We start from the raw sequence: 19312 nt of genomic DNA on the forward strand, positions 1-19312 counted from the left end.
ACTATGCATACAGTACATGTATATCGACTGCATATATGTGTGTACAAGCTGCATATGCACATATATATGTATGAAAGAAACACTGGGTGCGCATTGATAAGGTTGAACCACACTGATCCTCGTGCCAAGCTAAAGTCTCCTGCCTTTTGAATCTTTCATTTGCATTTCAAACGAGTGGTGGCAAGCAAACTAGAATGATTGAGAGGCTCTACAAGTAAAAGCTCTTTTGAAGCTTAGTGATGAAAAGGAAGCTTCACAGCATCTGCAACCACATCTGTCAACCCAGGTGTAGCAAAGTCGCACACAAGTTGGTTTAAAGGAAACACTTTCGTTAAATTAGGGAATATTATTTCCTCAATCATTTTACCCGCTTCTCTTTTTCTGTCTTTAAAAAAAAGAAAGAAAAAAAAAGGCCCCAACTGGATTTGCTCACCAAAGACAGAGACCAGGTGGCTCAGTGGCAAATTTTAAAACCAATCAGTGTTGTTCAGCCTTTTGCTTTCACAACTTGACAAACTGGAGCAGGGAGGTACATTACAACCCCTTTAACCAACATCTACCCACCCACCGCTGGCATGATGCTTCTAGCTACCATCGGCGTAGGGGGTAACATTCAACCTTTAGGGCTATGATGACAATGCGACTGTATGTTTGAGGATGTAACCAAACTTTGGGAATGGGGACTCACATAAGAGCACTGTTTTGTACAACAGAGAATGCTCTGCATGCCTAGTGAAAGAGACTTCTTGGAAGGCAACTTTTGATGCTGAATGAATGACCTTGAGACCTAGTCTTTGCCTCTTCAATCGCATGTTGTTCTTATAACAAACTCCTCCACCCCCCACACCCCCTTCACTATCACCAGAGCCACCACCTGCTGTCCTCACCTCAGTGTCAGTCTAGGAAAGGGCAACTTCACTTCTCACTCTCTGCCACTTCGGACAGTTCCCAGTTGATATGTGTTTTTGCCAGAGACTTGATCTGCCTGAAATAACATCAAGGGAATTGTCTTACTATGATCTTTTCTAGAGGCATCTCTTTCTTTCTCTCTGTCTGCCTCTTTTTATCATCTCTCTCTAATTTCTCTCCACCCTCCACCCTTCTTCTTCCACTAATGCCTGCCCATTCTCATTTCTGGCGCCATCATTTGATCTTTCCCCCCCTTCAGACTGAAAAACCCAGAGATTGATAGAAAAGCACCATCGGGGGACCAGGCCCGGGGTTTTAGTGCATCACACAGCATGTCCTGGTGTTAACTGCTATGGTGTTTTAGTGCTTGCTCCCCCCCTCCCCTCTCCCTTGTATACCATAAAACAAATGGGAGCTTTTACAGGAGTAGGTCCGGTGGCAGGACCTGGGCGGGGAATGGCTGGCAGGGTGCTAGCACCAGCGGCAAACAGGCGACACTGACTCTTGGTGGGTGTCTCCTTCAGGCCTTGAAGGATGAGGAGGATGCGGAGACAGGGCTGACTGAAACGGAGAAAGAGGCAGAGCCCAAGGAGGACCAGAAACTGGGCAAATTACAGTACTCCCTGGATTACAATTTCACAGAGAATACGGTAAGGATCTGTTCTCCAAATCTCCCTCAGTGTGTGTCGTTGTTGAGAAAGATCCTTCATTGTAAGTATGGCCACACCCAGCCTCTGAGGTCCAAGTTTGCATCTCTCCAGAGAATAAACAGGACCCAAACCAGGTTTTGCACAACATTTTCCTCTCATAGTTGCTTGATCATTGAAGCTTGAGAGCAATCTCACAGGGATATATCATGGTGGTCGAGTTTGTGCATTTGCCATGGAGCCTGGTAAAGATACAGTATACTATTGGGATTTAGTTTGTCTCTGTATTTGTTTCTTTCTTTCTACTTGATTGAATACAGCCCCTGCAGATATCCATCTGCTTTATTTTTTCCCAGCGACTGAGTTTTAAAAAGCAGAATGAGGAAGCACATCAACTTCCTGGTGCCAGATGTTGTGTGACAGATAATAGATGCGGTGCATGAACACACTGTCCCTCACTAGGCTAGCTAACTCCCCATTTTAAGCAGAACTGACAGCCAGAGATTAGCTGGTAACACACAATGCTCCTCTACACGCCGGTGTTGGAACCTCTACCTTTTTCACAAAAAATGCTCGCCCAGATCTTACGTCTCTCTCTGGTTTGTATTCAACAATTGTTTGTGTTAAAATTGTGAAATATTCATCAATTCACAGATTACAAAAGACAGTAATGGTGCTAATACAATTATGTTGTGCAGATGCTATTTGTGTTCAGTCAACCAGCCCCTTATTTCTGTTAGAGAAGCAGTCATTTCATAAAAGAGGGATATTATGTGGACAATATTGCTTTTCACAGAGTTGATCTGTCATGTAGCGGGAGGTGCTGACAGGTCTCTATGAGGTTCTTGATTACACAGGTAATAAGCTCCACAGTGGAGCTCAAGCGTAATGAATGGATGACAGTTTTCACATTTTGTGACGGTGACCTGAGAAAAGCCGGGCTCGACTCACTGCCGGTGAAACTCACAACAGGCAGAGCTAAAAACCTGAGGGGAGGCGGCAGTTTATCTGACCCACTTTTAGCCCCACGAGGGACACAGTGCAGAGGCACAGTGGCCTTCAGGATTGTGTATTATTTATTTTTTTTGCCAGGCAATCAACATGAGTACCAAAAAACTGCCCTGGGAGAACTGGTACGGGTGATTGGCTAAATGCTGTGTGTGAAATTCCTGTTATTACTGCCATATTGCTTTTAAAGGCAAACACAAGAAGCATCTAGTTTTGGGATAGTTTGTAGTTACGCAGGCAGCAGTTTCATTTGATATGTGGGTGGGTGGTGGGGGTTCAAAGAGTAAAATCAAAATTACCGTCTGAAGAGGCTGAAAGCAGGGATTTTAAAAGGTAACCTTGCCATAGAAAGATGGGTTCACCTACCTACAAGCCACCACCACCATCTTTCTCTTCACAGTGGGGACAAAATCATGCAAATTAACACACAAATACCCTTAAATGTGCAAAATAAATAAATAAACACAATTTACAGAAAACAGAGTTATTGCACAGAGTTCAGATAAAACAGGGAACAAGAACAAAAGTGATCCTCGGGGGTTTCAATCAAGAGATACATCAATTTTCTAATGTATAGATTGTTTTTAGAGTCTTATCATAAGAATACATTTCACTGTATCTATGTACGCATACGTACATAGAGAAATGGGAAGTTACAGATTCTTAAAAGTGACATGCTAAGGTGTAAAAGCATTCATACAAAAGTGCATCTATTTGTGCAGAAATGACAAAAAAACAAGACAAAAAAACGCTCTTTTATTACTTTATTAAGATCACTGAATACAAAATTTATTACGTAAAATTTTAGAAAAAATGAAAACTGCTCTCAGTGAATTTGTTCCTATTGGACCTGCATGAATTGTAATAGCATAAAAAAATCTATTTGTTGTCTTTTGAAGTCGGTTAAATTTCAGGGGCCCTTAGAGTGGGAAAAAAAACAGTCAACACAACACAAAAAGACTTCATAATGTCTGCACTGAACTGAGTGGACAGGAATAATTGAAAATTGGATCGCTTATTAGAAAATGTAGAACAATGGTGTAAAGTGAAGGTGGGGCAATCCCCACCCCAAACGCATCTGGCAGTCTTGGTTAGAAATAAGTATGAAGGTAGTAATTGTCACCTCCAATGTCACATATGGAAAAAACACAGTTTGCATCATATCGTGGATTGGTGCTATATTTTTAAGCCATTATCCTTTTGTCGCTATAGCTTCCAGGCAGGAGGAAAAGAAGAAAACCGCAGAGGAGGGTCATGGGTGTAGTGAAGGAGGGCATGTAGAGGGCTGGTGTGGTGGCGATATCTGTGGCAATATGTTAAAACTGAAGTTTTATATACTCGAGCATAATTTCTCGTAACACTTATGGAGTTAGTGAAAGAACAGGGACCTTTCTGCAGGAGAAAATCTTTCAGGAGATACATATGAAAATTAGAAATATAAGTACAGTTATTATGGAGGTAAGTAAAAATTCAGCACACTTCTAACAGCAGGCACAACAATCCTCCTATCATGAGTTTGCTTTATACACCCCCTGCATGGATAAGTGAACAGGGGGGATATCTACACTAGCTGCCAAGCTACCCATGGAGTATGTAGGTTTTCCTTGAGGCCTTTGCACCTTAGTCCAGTATCAACCTTTTGTGTGGCAAAAGGCTTTAAATAGTGAATGATATTCACTTTGTTTTTTAGCTTCACAGTCAGATTTGTATTCTGCTGGAGTCTTGGGTATAACGAGTCAAATATGTGCAGCAGGGATGTCAAACCACATACAGCCTACTATCATCTTAAGTAGGAGCAGTTAAAGTCTCATTTCTGTCCATGCAGAGACATTTGACCACACATTTAATCCTGAGATATCTCAACATAAGGAAATAAGTCTAATTTCAGCAGTATGTCATCTGCATAATAAAGAAATGCGTCGGTAGGAAATGAAATAAATCTTAGAGCACAAATATTTGGGATTAACTTGAAAGGGTGTTTTTTGTCGATTCACAGAAAAGTCTGTAGAGAAAAAAAATTTCACAGTAAATTTCTATATTAGATATTTTTTTAAAAAGAGGACTTTTATTTCATTTAATTAAATAAAGTGTTTATCAGTAGGAAAAGCATTAAAACATAAAAATACAAATTTTTACAAATAAATAATGTATGCCCTTAAAATTTTCCAACAATTGTTCCAGTGGCCCCTGGGCCTTATGTTTGGGGGGAAGCACACTACTACTACTACCAGCCAGTCAGTTTATTGGATTGTGAGTAATGCTGTTGCTATGTTTACAAACCCCAAATGTCCTGTGTCAGTGGAGTTGTTTGCCTCCGGAAACAAAATGTCATCAGTAAGCTTCACAGACAACTCTGACTAATTTGTCACAGATATTCAAAAATCTGCTTCTCCTTTAAGATACCGCCGTAAGCGCTAATAACTAATTAATTGTATGTGTTTCAAATGTCCCCCAGTGACCTAAAACTCTGTCAGTAAATGTTCCACCCTGCCAAGAAAAAGAAGGAATCACTGGTGTGTCTGTGTACAAAACCGAGGCAAGGAGATCAGGCTGAGTGGGATAAGACTTGCAGATTAATGTCAAGTCCTCGTGGCAAAAAGAATCTCAGCTTTGTTTCTGTCTGTTAACCACCACAAATGGCTGCTGCCCCTGGTGTTGATGACACTGGGTTTATACACTAATGAGACGAAAGGTTTTGTAAAAGATCCAAATCATTTATGGAGAGGCGGCACGGCTACATGAGGCAAATACACAGCAAATGAACCACAAAGAGCCCTCTAAGCACAGCAGGGAGAGAATTAGAATGTCATTCCTACTTTCAACATCATTACCATATTCATTGCTCTTCTTTGCAGGTCAAGAGCAGGCATACGGCATTGTGTCCAGTTAGGAAATCGTTCATATTATTGGGTTTTTATTATTTATTTCAGAATACCCCCCAGGCAGTTCATTTCCAAAATAACACACAAAGCCACTGCACATTGGCGGACTATTTTTCAGGACGGCAAATCCGTCTCAGGCTTCTTTGGAAGTGTGTGCATGTGTGTGGAGTCCCAGCACAGGCATTATGCACTGGGACAAAACCCTCCGAAGATCAGGTGCCAAGAGCTGAATCACCATCCAGTGCCCATTCTGGTCATCTGCTCACTGGACTGAAGAGTAACATATAAACAAAAGGGGGTTAATACCAGCAGCCGTTTGCTGTGAGAGGGCTAGAGTCCCATAGTTAAATAGAAAAGCCCACACAGATGTGCAAACACATAGCCACTGTTATTTTGCTTTATCGCAGAGGTGTAATGGTTAGTCAGATGTTTAAATTTTAGCTGTCATCAGGCTGGTGTTTTGGAGCCATAATTGTTAGCAGGCTGTTTTTAAAAACTGTATTGGAACAATGCACAGAGGTAACTGCTAAATTATTTTTAGATAATGCTCCAAAAGGCACCACTAACCAAAAAACCAAATGTATAATGTAATGATTTAAATTAGTGTAGGTAAGGTTTAACAGCAATTCACTACTGTGCATAGTATAACATGGGTTGTATTCAGTGGTTGAGAGGAGGCGGCAGAAACACTTAGCAGGGCAGTCAAAAACAACGACCACACTGGTACTGGGAATTCTATAGTGCTTGTACTTTAATACACACTCTCTTCACCAACCTTACAAGGCCTGGGTGAACGGCTGCTGTCTTATCATAAATGAACTGCAGTGTTTCTACAACCCGTAACTCTACCTTGAGTTATTGAGGTGAAATTTTAAGGTCCATCTCAGGCCACGTGTTCACATGCAAGCACGCTTCTCCCATACTCTAACAGAGGGCAGTGGTGCATCCTTGTGACATCACTAACCCTTAATTTAGGTTGTCTTGAAGAGACACCACACAATTGTGACTGTTACAGCATCCAAAGAGGCAGTCAAAGCAGTCAATCAAAAAGGCGACAACTCAAAGCTTTAAGCCTTACAGCTGTTGTACAGTTGTTATGAAGGGAGAAACTATCCATACACACCTCAGCTGTTGTTGTACTGGGCTGTAAACATGTTTTTTTATTGCTGTTAAGTTTGCTTCTTTAACCTGAGAGTCTATAATGATGGGTTTGACTTGCTATTGGTGCTAGCCTGAAGTAGCGACTCGGTTAGCTGTATTTGTCCATATGATCTAAATGTCAAGTTTGAGAGAAGTGCAGCAAGTTGGTGCATGGTAAACAAAGAGAAAACAGAATTGTTATGCTACAGTGAAGCTAGGGAAAACAACCATATGCAATGAATTTGACAGGGCCTGCAGCCACTCACAGTCAGCTGCTGTTTTCAAAGCAACTTTATGCAATGAGATTTAGTGACACGAGTCTGCTATCAGTTTGGTGGTCAATTTGGGAATCATACTAATACGCCATTAATTGTGATATATTGGGAAAAATTGAAAATCAGTTGCCGTCTACATACAGAGAAATTCATATTTACCAGAAATGTCCATTAACTTCTGAAATTTCTCCATAAATTCAATTCAATTCAATTTTATTTATACAGCACCAAATCACAACAACAGTCGCCCCAATGAGCTTTATATTGTAAGGTAGACCCTACAATAATACATAAAGAGAAAAACCCAACAATCATATGACCCCTATGAGCAAGCACTTTGGCGACAGTAGGAAGGGAAAAACTCCCTTTTAGCAAGAAGAAACCTCCTGTAATAACATGCTAATGACATGCATTTATGCTTCTTGAAAGCCACAAGGAAAATAACATTGTTTATTAATGAGTCACTTTTTATTTACACTTTTAAAACTAGAACACTAACTGTAGTATGCATACATGATTACAGACACGAAAGAGATAATGCAAGATTTTCAGCTTTTCTATATTTAAAGTGCTTTTTCTATTAATTCTACCTTGTTAGTTGGGGAAAACAAATATTTAAAGACATCACCTTCAACGCCAGAGTAGCTGTCTTCGAGGTGTGGTTTTAAACAGTGGGATTTTTAATGAGCTTTGAAAAAAACAACTCTTGTCAGTCTGTTCTGTAGACATGGAGTGTCATACAGGATTGGAAAAGGTACAATTAGCAGAAGCAGCAAAGTGCCCATCAACATTTCCAGCCACGTCCCGCTCGTATCTCTTCTCGAGCGTCGGTGCCTCTCCCAGTAAAGATGGTGTGACATGCTGTGTCTCCCACTGACTGTGCTGATGGATGGGTGGAAATCAGCAGGATGGCGCGGGAGGATAAATTGCTACACTTAAAATCCAAGTGCCGCTTCACAGCACTACAGTGCACAACATGGTTCCATTTAGGTTAAGGTAAATGACGCCAAGTCACAGTAATAACTGGTGTGTTTTTGGAAATGTCATGAAAATGTTGTGCATAACCTGGTGAACAGCAATCAAAGCAGTCCCAAACTTTCCACTGTGTATTTGTTTAATGTTTGCTGCTGTCATGTAAAATGTCTGTTAATGTGAGTATTTGTGCTTTAACCTTTTTGACGCTTACTACTGTCCTTATGCAAATATGGACCAAGTAATGGTACAGATGTCATTCTGACCTAAACCTGTGCAATAATCATGTTTTATTGAATTATCAATGAATAAATATTGTATCTAGAACATTAAATACAAATAAGTGTGAAGCTTTTTAGCTCATTGTACTGTTGGGTATGTAAGCATTTTGTAGAGTAAAAGCTGTTTTTAAGGGAGAAATATTCTCATTAGTTATAGTTAGTTAATTCTCATCAAGTTATACATACATAATGTGTGGAGGCAAGCAGACAGTTTTTAAAGCTAAAGTATATTTTGCATCTGTGACATACATTAGACCTGCCCATCCTCACTTGATGTATGAGCCGGCCCATTTATGTTCTGAGAAAAGTGAAAAATCTGTGACTGTCTGCATACACGGAGATTCATTTTAACTGCTTGCATTCAGAGTCTAGCCAGAACTTTATGGATTTGAAAAACAAATTCAGAAATAGTGGCGTAGTTGTCACAGGACTGCCATGTAACTGCACAGAGGCGTTCAGCTTCTTTTTACATAGGAATATAATCAGAATACAACCAATTAGCAACCAGTTGCGTCAAGTCCCCTATTGCAAAAAGACATGTCACAGACAAGCTAATCTGGATTAATTGCAGAGCTGTAATTAGTCTCATATATAAATAAGACGTCAGTTATCTGTTAATCTTCGCCAGTCTGTTTGAGTCTGATTGTTGGGAGACAGGTTAACTCCCAACAGGCAACCTGTGCTGTTGTTTTATGATGGTGTTACACGCTCAACCTCTGGGTGACGAGTTGGTGACTGTAACTTCTTGCAATCTGTCTCCAACAGCAAAGAAAAATGTTTTTAAAATCAATCACTGGTTACCCAGTGATTTTTCCAAGATACAAGGAGGTTGCTATTGTATTCTTACCCCAGTGTGACTGAGCCATTAAAGTGACTGAGAAATGAGCTCTTCTAACTTGAAATGTGAGTTCTGCATTGGAGGAGAGCATCAGGGGTGTAGGACATTCAAAACACTTTGTTGTTACAGCTGTTAGAAAAGTGTTTCAGAGCTGCTAAACTTTTCCAAATCTTTTAAACAATTCAAAAGTGAACAAATTTCAGTATTATGCTATGTAATGTAGCTGATTCAAGCCCAAGAAGACATCAATCTGTGGCTCAGGAAGGAAAATCAAAGGGGTGTGCACTTCTGGAAACATGTCTTCAAAATCAGTTAATCATTTATCAAAGCCTATCTATATTTCACCTGTGATGGAAGTTCATGCTTGACTAAATACGTGTGATTACATAAAACATAAAATCTAGATGAAAGGTTTGATGAAACAAAAAGACAAAAGAGCATCTATCTATCTGTATATAAAAAATGTGTAAAATGTGCAACTTATGTAATTAAGTTATTAAAGTTATTAAATAAGTATAACATTTAGCAACAAACCCAGTTTTTAAGTTTATATTTAAAGATTTAAAAGTGCTTCTTTCCAGGATGTATTTAGATTTGAAGGAATTCCTTCATTTTTTTTCCATCTAAATGTCTCCACACATGTAAATATAACTCAGCTTTTGCTCTGAGTCTGCTGTCAATCGTATAGCATATTATACAGAAAACAAAAAAACAAAAACGAAATCATGCTGGTGGTTAATGCTGATTGGGCTGGAGGTCACTGTTTATTTGCCACTGCGTCAGTGGTAGCACCACGTAGTACACCGATGCAGCTCCTGACAGCTGTAGAGCTCCATGGCTGAGTGCCCTGGTCGGCTTCCAGATTGCCGCTTGATGGGTGCCTGATAGGAAGTTGATTGACTGACTAGCTGGGCCTCTGGAGAGGCCTTTGAGTAGAGGCTCTGACTGGCAGGTCAATCAGCCTCCCAGGCCCCCCATTGTGGTTATCAATTATCAGCCGTATGTGAAGAAAAACAGTCCGCTTATTCCAAGTCTGACACCTGCTGACCTTTAAGAACTCTTCAGATTTGAATCATCTTCAGGACACCATTATAAAGCAATGAATGCTGGTGATATTAAAAGATAAGGATGGAAAATCACATTTTCTTTAGATCTTAGAGCAATGAACAGGCAATTTAACCAAGATATGATTTCTTTATAAGGGTGTTGGTGGGAAGACAGGGGAAGTAATGATGATTTGGATCTATGAGCACTGAAAGGTCTTCGCTCACGATTCTGCTTGTCCCCTTTTCCTTCTCAGCTCATGGTGGGGATCATTCAGGCGGCCGAGCTGCCTGCTATGGACATGGGTGGCACATCTGACCCATACGTAAAGGTCTACCTGCTGCCTGACAAGAAGAAGAAATTTGAGACCAAGGTCCACAGGAAGACCCTCAACCCCGTCTTCAATGAGCAGTTCACCTTCAAGGTGCACCTTACAATAAAAGCAACATTTAATCTGCTTCCACTGAATTTTAAGAAACATCTGCGCATCACAAACGCTTTTTTTTTTTTTTTTGCTGGAGATCTTTTGCTTCCACTGACAATCCAATTTGCATGCAGCCTTGAATGCTGGGAAGGTGTGGAGACAGCAACCAGCTGGCACATTAACAAGCTCCTGACACAATATCTCTCACACGCAGTTACACTCACACACACACAAACACACACTGAGGCTCGATGTGATTGGGATTAACACAGGCAGATGCACCGCCACACCCTGGCCTTGCCTCGGCTGTAATGGATGTGTGGCTCCTGCTCAGTAGTGGGGAAAGTTTTGTTATTCAACCAAGAGCGGAGAGCGCAGGTGTTTGGTGTAAGTTAAGCATAATGTGATGTGATATCTATGCAGAATTTATTTCTGTGTGTTTTTGTAGTGCTTAAATCAGAATCTCTGATGCATCGTGGGGGGAAACAAACAGGAAATGGGATTATAAGAAGTGGTGATGTCGTCAAAAAGATGAGATGTTTATGGGAGATAAGGTCAAGGACAGTCTTATTAAAAGATACTCCTCTCGCTATCCAGTCATATGTCAGTTGTTTTTCATATAATTCAGAGATTTATCAGGATATAGTTAGATGTTTTTCATTTTTTATTTGGTTAACAATAAATAATAGCCTTCTTCATTCAAAGACTTTTTAAATGTCATAGATTGCATATAAACAAAGACAAACTGGTGACTGTTTTGAAGCATTGAGAGGAACATTTTAACTGTCACCCTCTTCTTCTTTTAGACCAGGCTTGACCATATTTGCCGTGTGTTTGCTATCTTGGTTAGACAGGTGTCTCTGTTATGTCATTAGCATGCTAGTTTTGGTTTAAGTAAAATGTAAAACTGAAGAGCCGACTTCAGCTGATAGCCGCACAATGAAGAAACAACATACCGAAAACTGTAGCAAATTAATGTGAAGCTCAATTTTTAGCCTTTTTTTCCCTAAATTTGGCTATAATAAAAAAATTTTCACGTTCCATTGAATTTGACTTAAAATTAGTGACTGATGCCATAAAGTTACAAGGAAAGCGTTTAATAGGGTCAAAAATGAAGTGAGGAGTTCTAATTTCTTCACAAATTCATTTATTTTAAAACCAGAAGAGTCGCCCCCTGCTGGCCAACAGAAATAAAGCAACAACTTTAACATTGGACTCGAGAGTCATGACAGTCATCCCCTTATGCTCATGCTAAACTGCTTTGTCACTATATTCACTCTGTTCTCTGCCTTTAAATAACTTTTATTGCAAATTCAAACAGGCTCAAAAAGACTGCATACCTGAATGCTCTGGTTACTAGTGGGCAGCCTCTATATTTTGGTTCTTGTAACTTTTTCCTTTCATTAGATATAAATCTACCCACAATGAAAGCACATCCACTGCCTATTACTCATGTGTGCATTGAGTTTGTCAACATCGGGGTTATACAGACGGGTTTGCCCCACTACTGCCCCCCATTTGCAGGAAGAACGAATCAAAAGATTTTGAAAAGATTTGAGCACATGAGCTTGTGACAACATACCAATGATCTAAAAATTAAACTTTATACAAGATCATGCCAAAGCTTTTTTTTTCTTTTTCTTCTAGTGGTCACATTGGTTTGAAAAAGAGTCGTCTGAGCAACTTGTAGGCTACAAAAAAAGAAAGAAAAATAGATTTCTGCTAAAATTAGTCAAATATAATCTTAAGAATTGTATAATCCTGAAATAATGTCAGGTTCTGGGCTTTTTACATTGTTAAATAGATATAATCAACCTCACCTGGGTGAGCCATAAATGCTTTGCCTCTTTCTACTTAAGGTCCCGTATGTAGAGCTTGGTGGGAAGACACTGGTGATGACGGTGTACGATTTTGACCGCTTCTCCAAGCATGATGCCATTGGCGACATCAAGGTGCCCATGAACAAGGTGGACTTCAGCCACATAACAGAGGAGTGGCGGGATCTGCAGAGCGCTGAGAAGGAGGAGGTAAGACGTCTGCCAAAATTTGCAGTTACACCTCATAAAATGAGAAATAAACTCACTTTGAAATCACTTTGTGACACCTGTCTCATGCCGAGGCACAGATTTGTACATCTAGCAGCTGCAGTTTTAATGAAAAGGGCATAAGTGATATCAGAAGCATTATTTTATTTTGCTCAGCAAACTTATACTGCAAATGCGGTGCGGTCGACGATGTAATCCATCTCCTCTGGAAATGTCACTTAATCATATGTCCGCACTTCCCCTTCAATTAACAGACGTGTAACTTCCCAGCCACCAATCCAGGAGATTCAATTTTCATGGTAAATGTCATGGCATATAGCATGTGTTGCCAACCTTATTTTTAGCATTACGGCGGGTTGATTTAAAGGTTAATTATAACGGTGCAGAATAGGTTGGTGGTGTTTTTCAAACTGAAGGGCATCACGTTACTTTCTTTTGTGAGCTTGTGCGCAGCTTTACCTGACAGGCTTATACACTGAAGTGATGCTTGGTATTCCTTATTCTTAGTTAAACACTGATTAATGAATCATTGTAAGATAGTTAATGCTGGTCAAAGAAATGATACTGCAGGATTCTCAACCCTGGACCCCGGGTGGCTTTATTCTTTATGGCACAGATTCAACAAGGTGCTCGAAACATTCCTCACACATTTTGAACCATATTGGCTTGATCGCATCACGCAGTTGCTGCAGATTTGAGATCTGGTGACTATGAAGGCCATTTGAGTACACCGAACTTACCAGCATGTTCAAGAAGCATATGTACACTTTGGTGTGCACTGTGGCCATAAAGGGATTGGTGGTGCAGTAATAATTGTGTATGCTTCGGTGTTTTGGTGTTCAAACAATGCTCAGTTGGTACCAAAAGGTCCAAAGTATGGCAAGAAACTATTACACCTGACCCACTGATATAAGGCTAGAGGAATCCATGTTTTCGTTGACCCCACATTCTAACCCAAACATGAAAATGTTGCATCAGAAATTGAGACACATCAGACCAGGCGATGTATTTCCAATCTTTTAGTCTCTGAGTTTGGTGAGCCTGTGTGCATTGTAGCATGAGTTTCCTGTAGCTGATGGGTGTGTTTCTTCTGCTGCTGTAGCCCATCTGCTTTGAGCTTAGATGTCCTGTGCATTCAGAGATGTTCTTCTACATACCTTGGTTGTAAGAAGTAGTTAATTTCAGTTACTGTTCCCTTCAGTTGGAAGCAATCTAGGCATTCTCTTCTACATCTTGTCCTAGAGAACTACCGCTCATGGATGTTTTTCTGACCATTAAGCTGGAGTTCCCAGTAGATCCGAAGTTTCTGAAATACTCAGCCTAGTCTATGTGGTACCAACAACCATGTTCAAAATCACTTAAATCACCTTTCTTCCTCATTCTGATGCTCAGAGTGAACTTCAGCAGGTTATTTTGACTACATCTACATGCCTAAATGCATATGAGTGGCTTTCATGTGATTGGCTGATTAGTAGGGGTGCAACGATACACAAAATTCACGGTTCGGTTCGATACTTTGGTGTCACAGTTCGATATTTTTTCGATACAAAAAAATGTTCATGCCTTTTTAATTAGTCATTTATTAAAATTATAAATATATATATTTAACTCAAAAGTACAGTTTTTAAATTTAATGTTGCTGAAACAACAAAGTAATAAAATAAAATAAATCTATCTGATCGAGAAATCACTCATCTTTGGAAGAGAGTTTATTACAGAGAAATGGGTCTTTCCAAAATAAAAGCTATACTATACGCTTCTTCTGGGCTATATTCTCAGCAGCATATTAAACATATCAGGTCCCCATAAGGAGAATCATGTGCTAACGGCTGTCTAAATGACTCGGGTAAAGTTTGTAGCATGCATGCTTGTTGTTTTTGTCTGCTTCCACTTGTCTTTGCGCTAGGATGATGTCGGCGTAAATGTGCAGTCATATTCGTTGTGTTCCCACTAGTGCTGTCAGCGTTAATCTGAAATGACGTTAACGGCACAACATGGAAAATCTCCGTTAACGAGCTACCCCGGATCGCCCCGTGCGTGGAGCTGGACGGCGTCAACACGTTAACGAGCAAACTGCACTAACGCAGTAGTTCCCACCCATGTAATTGACCATTGCGTGGCACATCCAAAATACTGTTTTACTTTTGTCCATGACGCGCTTACCTTCAGGGTAATACTTCACATGAAGACCAAAATAGTTCCAAAGGCCAGATCTGAATGAGGGTGGGGGAGGTTCAATTTGCCATGTTGCAACGAGCTTAGCTTCTGTCTTGCTAGCTTGTGCTGCGCTCAGTGGATCTGCGCTCGACAGTGTAGCCTAGGCGGAGTAGTCGAACGCAGATCCACTGAGCTCTCAACACAGACAGCATCGTCAGAAGAAAAGTTGATAAAATAAATTAAAAAATTTTGTATTGTTCGATACATATGCGTACCGAACCGAAAGCACTATATCGAACGGTTCAATATCGATACGAGTATCGTTGCACCCCTACTGATTAGATAGTTGTGTGAATGAACTGTTGAAGAGGTGTACCTAGCGAAGTGATTGGTGACAAAAAAGGGGAAAATATAATAAGTCTCATTTAAGTATCTGTAATGCAAAGAAGGCACTGAAAGCATATTCAAAAAAGAGAGAAAAGAAAGCTGCTTTCAGGTAAAAATCTTCTTCTTCACCTATACACAAGTAGCACAATCCTCTTTATTTTTAAGGTCAAATATGAAGTATCGGAGTCCCTAAAATGCCCTTTCCATTGAAGAAGCAGCGGCTGACCTTTTACAGTTCAAAGAAAATATTAAAGAGCTCGGTCACTGCTCTTGACAGGCATAATTAACTGTCACTGCTTCTTTTACTAGCCTCAAGAGGAGAATGCATTTGCGTTCATTAAAATGCGACTCCCATCATCAAAGTAAGACTATTTAGTCTGTGGTTTTTAAAGCAGCTACAAGTCAGGGGAGCAGATGACAAATGAAATGCAGGGGAGGGTCCATTACAATATAAAACACACTGCAGCCATTTTCAGCACTCCTATTCTACATGAGGAAATAGACCTTGATTGGAAGTTGATGGAAGATGAAGAGTCAATATTCGGATCTGGATTGCCTTTGATTTATAACCTCTTTTCGAAATGACCAGATGTAAAACAGGTGCGACCTAAGCGGGAGTTATTGGCTGTGTCTGCTTCAGGTGTTGATAAAGGATATGGAGAGAATATGAACCGATCTCTTTTCAGTCTCAGATAATGAGCCTGTGTCGTGATGGTGCTTTGCTTGAAGCAGTGAAGTGCAGTGCAGGGCTTTTCCTGCAAACAAGGAATGAAATCCATGGCAGACGATTGAAAACCTTCAGGACGCTTGTTGTACAATTGATTGCTTTGACTCTGAAGCTGTGACTCAGAGATACACTTTGATCTGAAACATTACATTTGACATGCTGCATTTCTGTTTGCCACCTAGCAAAAAAAACAATTTTCGATTTAATTTGTGTGCTTTGTAACTTAAATGCATCCTCCTCTTCTTTTCACACTTTCTTGTTTTTTTTATTCCAACTATTTTGACTTTCATTAAAGAAATCAAGTTCAAGTATAACACTGCGACAGCTGAGTTTCTCTGTTTAGACAAATTACACTGTAATCGAAGAGTGTTTTTGTCCTAATTTTTCTTTCCTGTATTTTGAAATTATTTATCAGGGCAGCAGACAGCTGGCTCACATAATGATTACATTGTTAACAGCTTGTCTTGATCAGTGGAGTACAATACACTGGAAAATGCTCCACTTATTAAGGCAAATTTGTCTGAAAAACTAGTATCTCCACATTTTTTTAATTTTGGGGGGTTTTATTGAGATCTCCATATGTTCTGCACAGTTGTATCCTGTAAATATGAATGCTTAAAATGTGCCCTGCTTCATTAGCAGTAATTTTTCAGTAGATTGTGCCAGCTTGTAGATTTAGCACTACTAATATTCTCCACCTTATGTTTTTCAGATCAGAAACTCTAATTACACTGATGCAGACGGACACTGCTCTGTGTTAGGATTTCTGATAATGGATCAGTTTCACACTGATCACAGAGTCTTCTGTGCCAGCCCTCCTAGATTTAGTCTACAATGCTTCCAATCTGTGCACTTAAAGCAAATATCTTTCTCCATCATGATTTAGACTGTAATTACTATAACCAGCTTTATGACTCAGTGTGTCAGCATCCTGTACATTAACCTTTAATACCATTAGACTTTTAGCACAGACACCCTGCTACTTGCAGCTTTGCACGTTAAAAGCTTCCCTTTCTGCTCGTGGAGAGCAGAATCAAGTAAACATGTTTGCGACATTGAGCATCACATTTTGCAGGGGAATTTATGAGCAACTTTCTCTCTGATGTAACCTCACATGGTGTGAACATGTGATGGAGTAAATTTGCATCAAGTAGCTGTTTTTCTCACCTCTGCAATGTCTCTGTTTTTCCAACAGCAAGAAAAACTGGGTGATATCTGCTTCTCTCTGCGATATGTCCCCACTGCTGGCAAGCTGACCGTGGTCATCCTTGAGGCCAAAAACCTCAAGAAAATGGATGTTGGAGGCTTGTCAGGTGAGGAGAATTGAAAGGGTGTGCACATATGCCAACTGGTTTTTCCTCTGACAGGGCCTTTGTCTGTAATGACACACAAACTGCAGCACTCACTTCACCTCTCCTACAACATCGCAAGCTTTTCTTCCTCTTTTCAGCACCCAGACAGATACCTGATTGTGAAAACGATATTTTGAATGTCTCTAAATATCTTGAGAAACTGCTTATATTGTAGCAAAAGAAACGCAGTTAATGGCACCCATGATGATGCTGTCATCTTTCTATAGCTCACATAACTCACAGTGCAATGACAACAGAGTTGACTTGGATCCCACAAAGATATCAATGCTAGAAGCATGTGTAGCTAATCGTATAGCTATTGCCATGCGTTAGCTATAAAAATAGAAATCAAATATTCATTACACGTCTTTGCATTGTGCCATTATATGATTTACTGATGGTTAAATCATTCCTGTCTGACATTATGCATAACTCAGTATCATGGATTACATCAGCCAGCTAGCATTTCTACTGAGATTGATTTTGCTAGTGATAACATTAGCAAACAAGATATGATTAGCCAGCTAACTGTAATCAGGGATAGCTTATAAGGAAGAGACATGGCACTGACATGATTCAGTAGACATATCCAAAGAAAAATGCTAAAAATGGCTGTTATCTCACCCCTAAAGAGTAAGCAGCTGCAGCTGATTAGCTAATCATGTTGTGAAACTGTGCTAGCGTGCCGTAGGAGAATAACATTTTAGTAAAATCTTATTTTGAGTGTTTTATATTTGATTTGGCTTGTGAGTCTACTGTAGTAGCTTTAAATGACCCAGGGATCACCGATATTAAAGTTATGGCTCCATCATTTAGACGGGATCTTTAAAGAACGATCCAGATTCGATCCAGTGTGTGAGACTTGCGTCCAGAAGGACTTATTCTGGCAATGCTAACATTAGCTGATAAACTCATATGAAAATGACCAATTTAGTTTCTAGATTAGCCCGAAGAGGGTTGGATTTGATGCCACAAATTAAACAATCGCTCCATGAATTTAATGTCCTTGTAATGCTAATGTTCTGCAATATTAACAGTTCCTCTAACATTTTATGGATTATCTCTCAAAATTCAGTCCAAGTGTTTCACATATTGTCAGTGTTACTCATCATGCTCTTAGAGGCAACTGAGGGAGTCATGGATGGTCTCAGTTTTCAAGTTATGCTACAATCTCTTCAGACATTTGCCATGAAAAATGATTGCCATTGTTGTAAAATTGATCGCTATGACTCAGAGATGCACTTTGATCTGACACATTGTATTTGACATGCTGCAGCTCTGTTTACTACGTAGTAAAAGGCATGACTTGATTTGCACACTTGCTCCTTTGGTTTTGAATGTTTTTATTAATATATTACCAATATTCAAGTGTAACCCTGCAACTGTAGGTTCGCAAAATATGTTTAAGTTAAAAAAAAAAGTTGTCTAGCACACACTGAAGAACACATACAGTAATACAGTAATGAGTGTAACACGCTCATAAAGACAGTGCCTTCCCTCTTAATGAATGCATGGAATAAAAGAGTATGTATGAAAAAAATTCGACGGCTTGAAAGAATGAAAGAATTGTCCTGCTGTGGTATAGCTCCAACTCTACAGGATTAAGATCAATAGTTGACATTTATCACAATACAGTCAAGTCTGAATAGAGGATCTGATGTCATGGTAACTGAATGAGAGGGATGGAAGTCCTCCACCCACAGCTGACTGGAACATAAACAAACGGCACAAAAACAGACAGACTTGTTTTGTGTCTCTTTCAGCCAGAGAGGACAGATGTTTCATCTAGGGACTAAAAAAACATGACTGAACTTTAATAGAGTCCCATGACACTGAAATCCACTGTGCTTTTGGACATAAAGACCAATATTAAAGTTTTAATGTCTTTCTCACTATGAAGTGGAACAACACAATCTCATTTTGTAAAACTATATATTTCCTTTGGGGGCAATTTAGCAATGTGGGCAGAGTTGCATAGCAGAGGCATCTGCTTTCACATTTCAGCTCTGAAACCAGACATGCCATGCTGCAAATGGTAAAGATAAGACTTTAAAGTGCAGGAGAAGAGCTGCACAATAAAATCATGGACAGGTTTTATTAATCAGTTAACTTGATGTAACATGCCATAAATGTGACCATCCTTTGCCTTTAAAATAATACCAGTTTTTCAAGGTAGCTGGCAGGAAGTTTGAATGATTGCTGAACGATCTAGAAGAACTTACCA

General features: G+C 39.8%; 1 protein-coding gene across 6 annotated transcripts in view; it reads left to right on the forward strand.

The window, feature by feature from the left end:
* Window positions 1-19312, forward strand: part of syt1a (synaptotagmin Ia) — a 204327-nt gene that overhangs the window by 167432 nt on the left and 17583 nt on the right. For 5 of the 6 annotated variants that reach the window (XM_040035630.1, XM_040035632.1, XM_040035633.1 and 2 more), the window contains 4 exons: window positions 1434-1559; window positions 10253-10420; window positions 12280-12447; window positions 16932-17049. In XM_040035630.1, coding sequence (XP_039891564.1) covers window positions 1434-1559; window positions 10253-10420; window positions 12280-12447; window positions 16932-17049 — 580 coding nt within the window. The remainder of the gene's footprint in view (window positions 1-1433; window positions 1560-10252; window positions 10421-12279; window positions 12448-16931; window positions 17050-19312) is intronic. The other variant, XM_040035636.1, reaches the window with a different exon arrangement.

The sequence above is a fragment of the Simochromis diagramma genome, unplaced genomic scaffold (genome assembly GCF_900408965.1).
Source record: "Simochromis diagramma unplaced genomic scaffold, fSimDia1.1 OVJJ01000816.1, whole genome shotgun sequence".
Lineage (NCBI taxonomy): Eukaryota > Metazoa > Chordata > Actinopteri > Cichliformes > Cichlidae > Simochromis > Simochromis diagramma.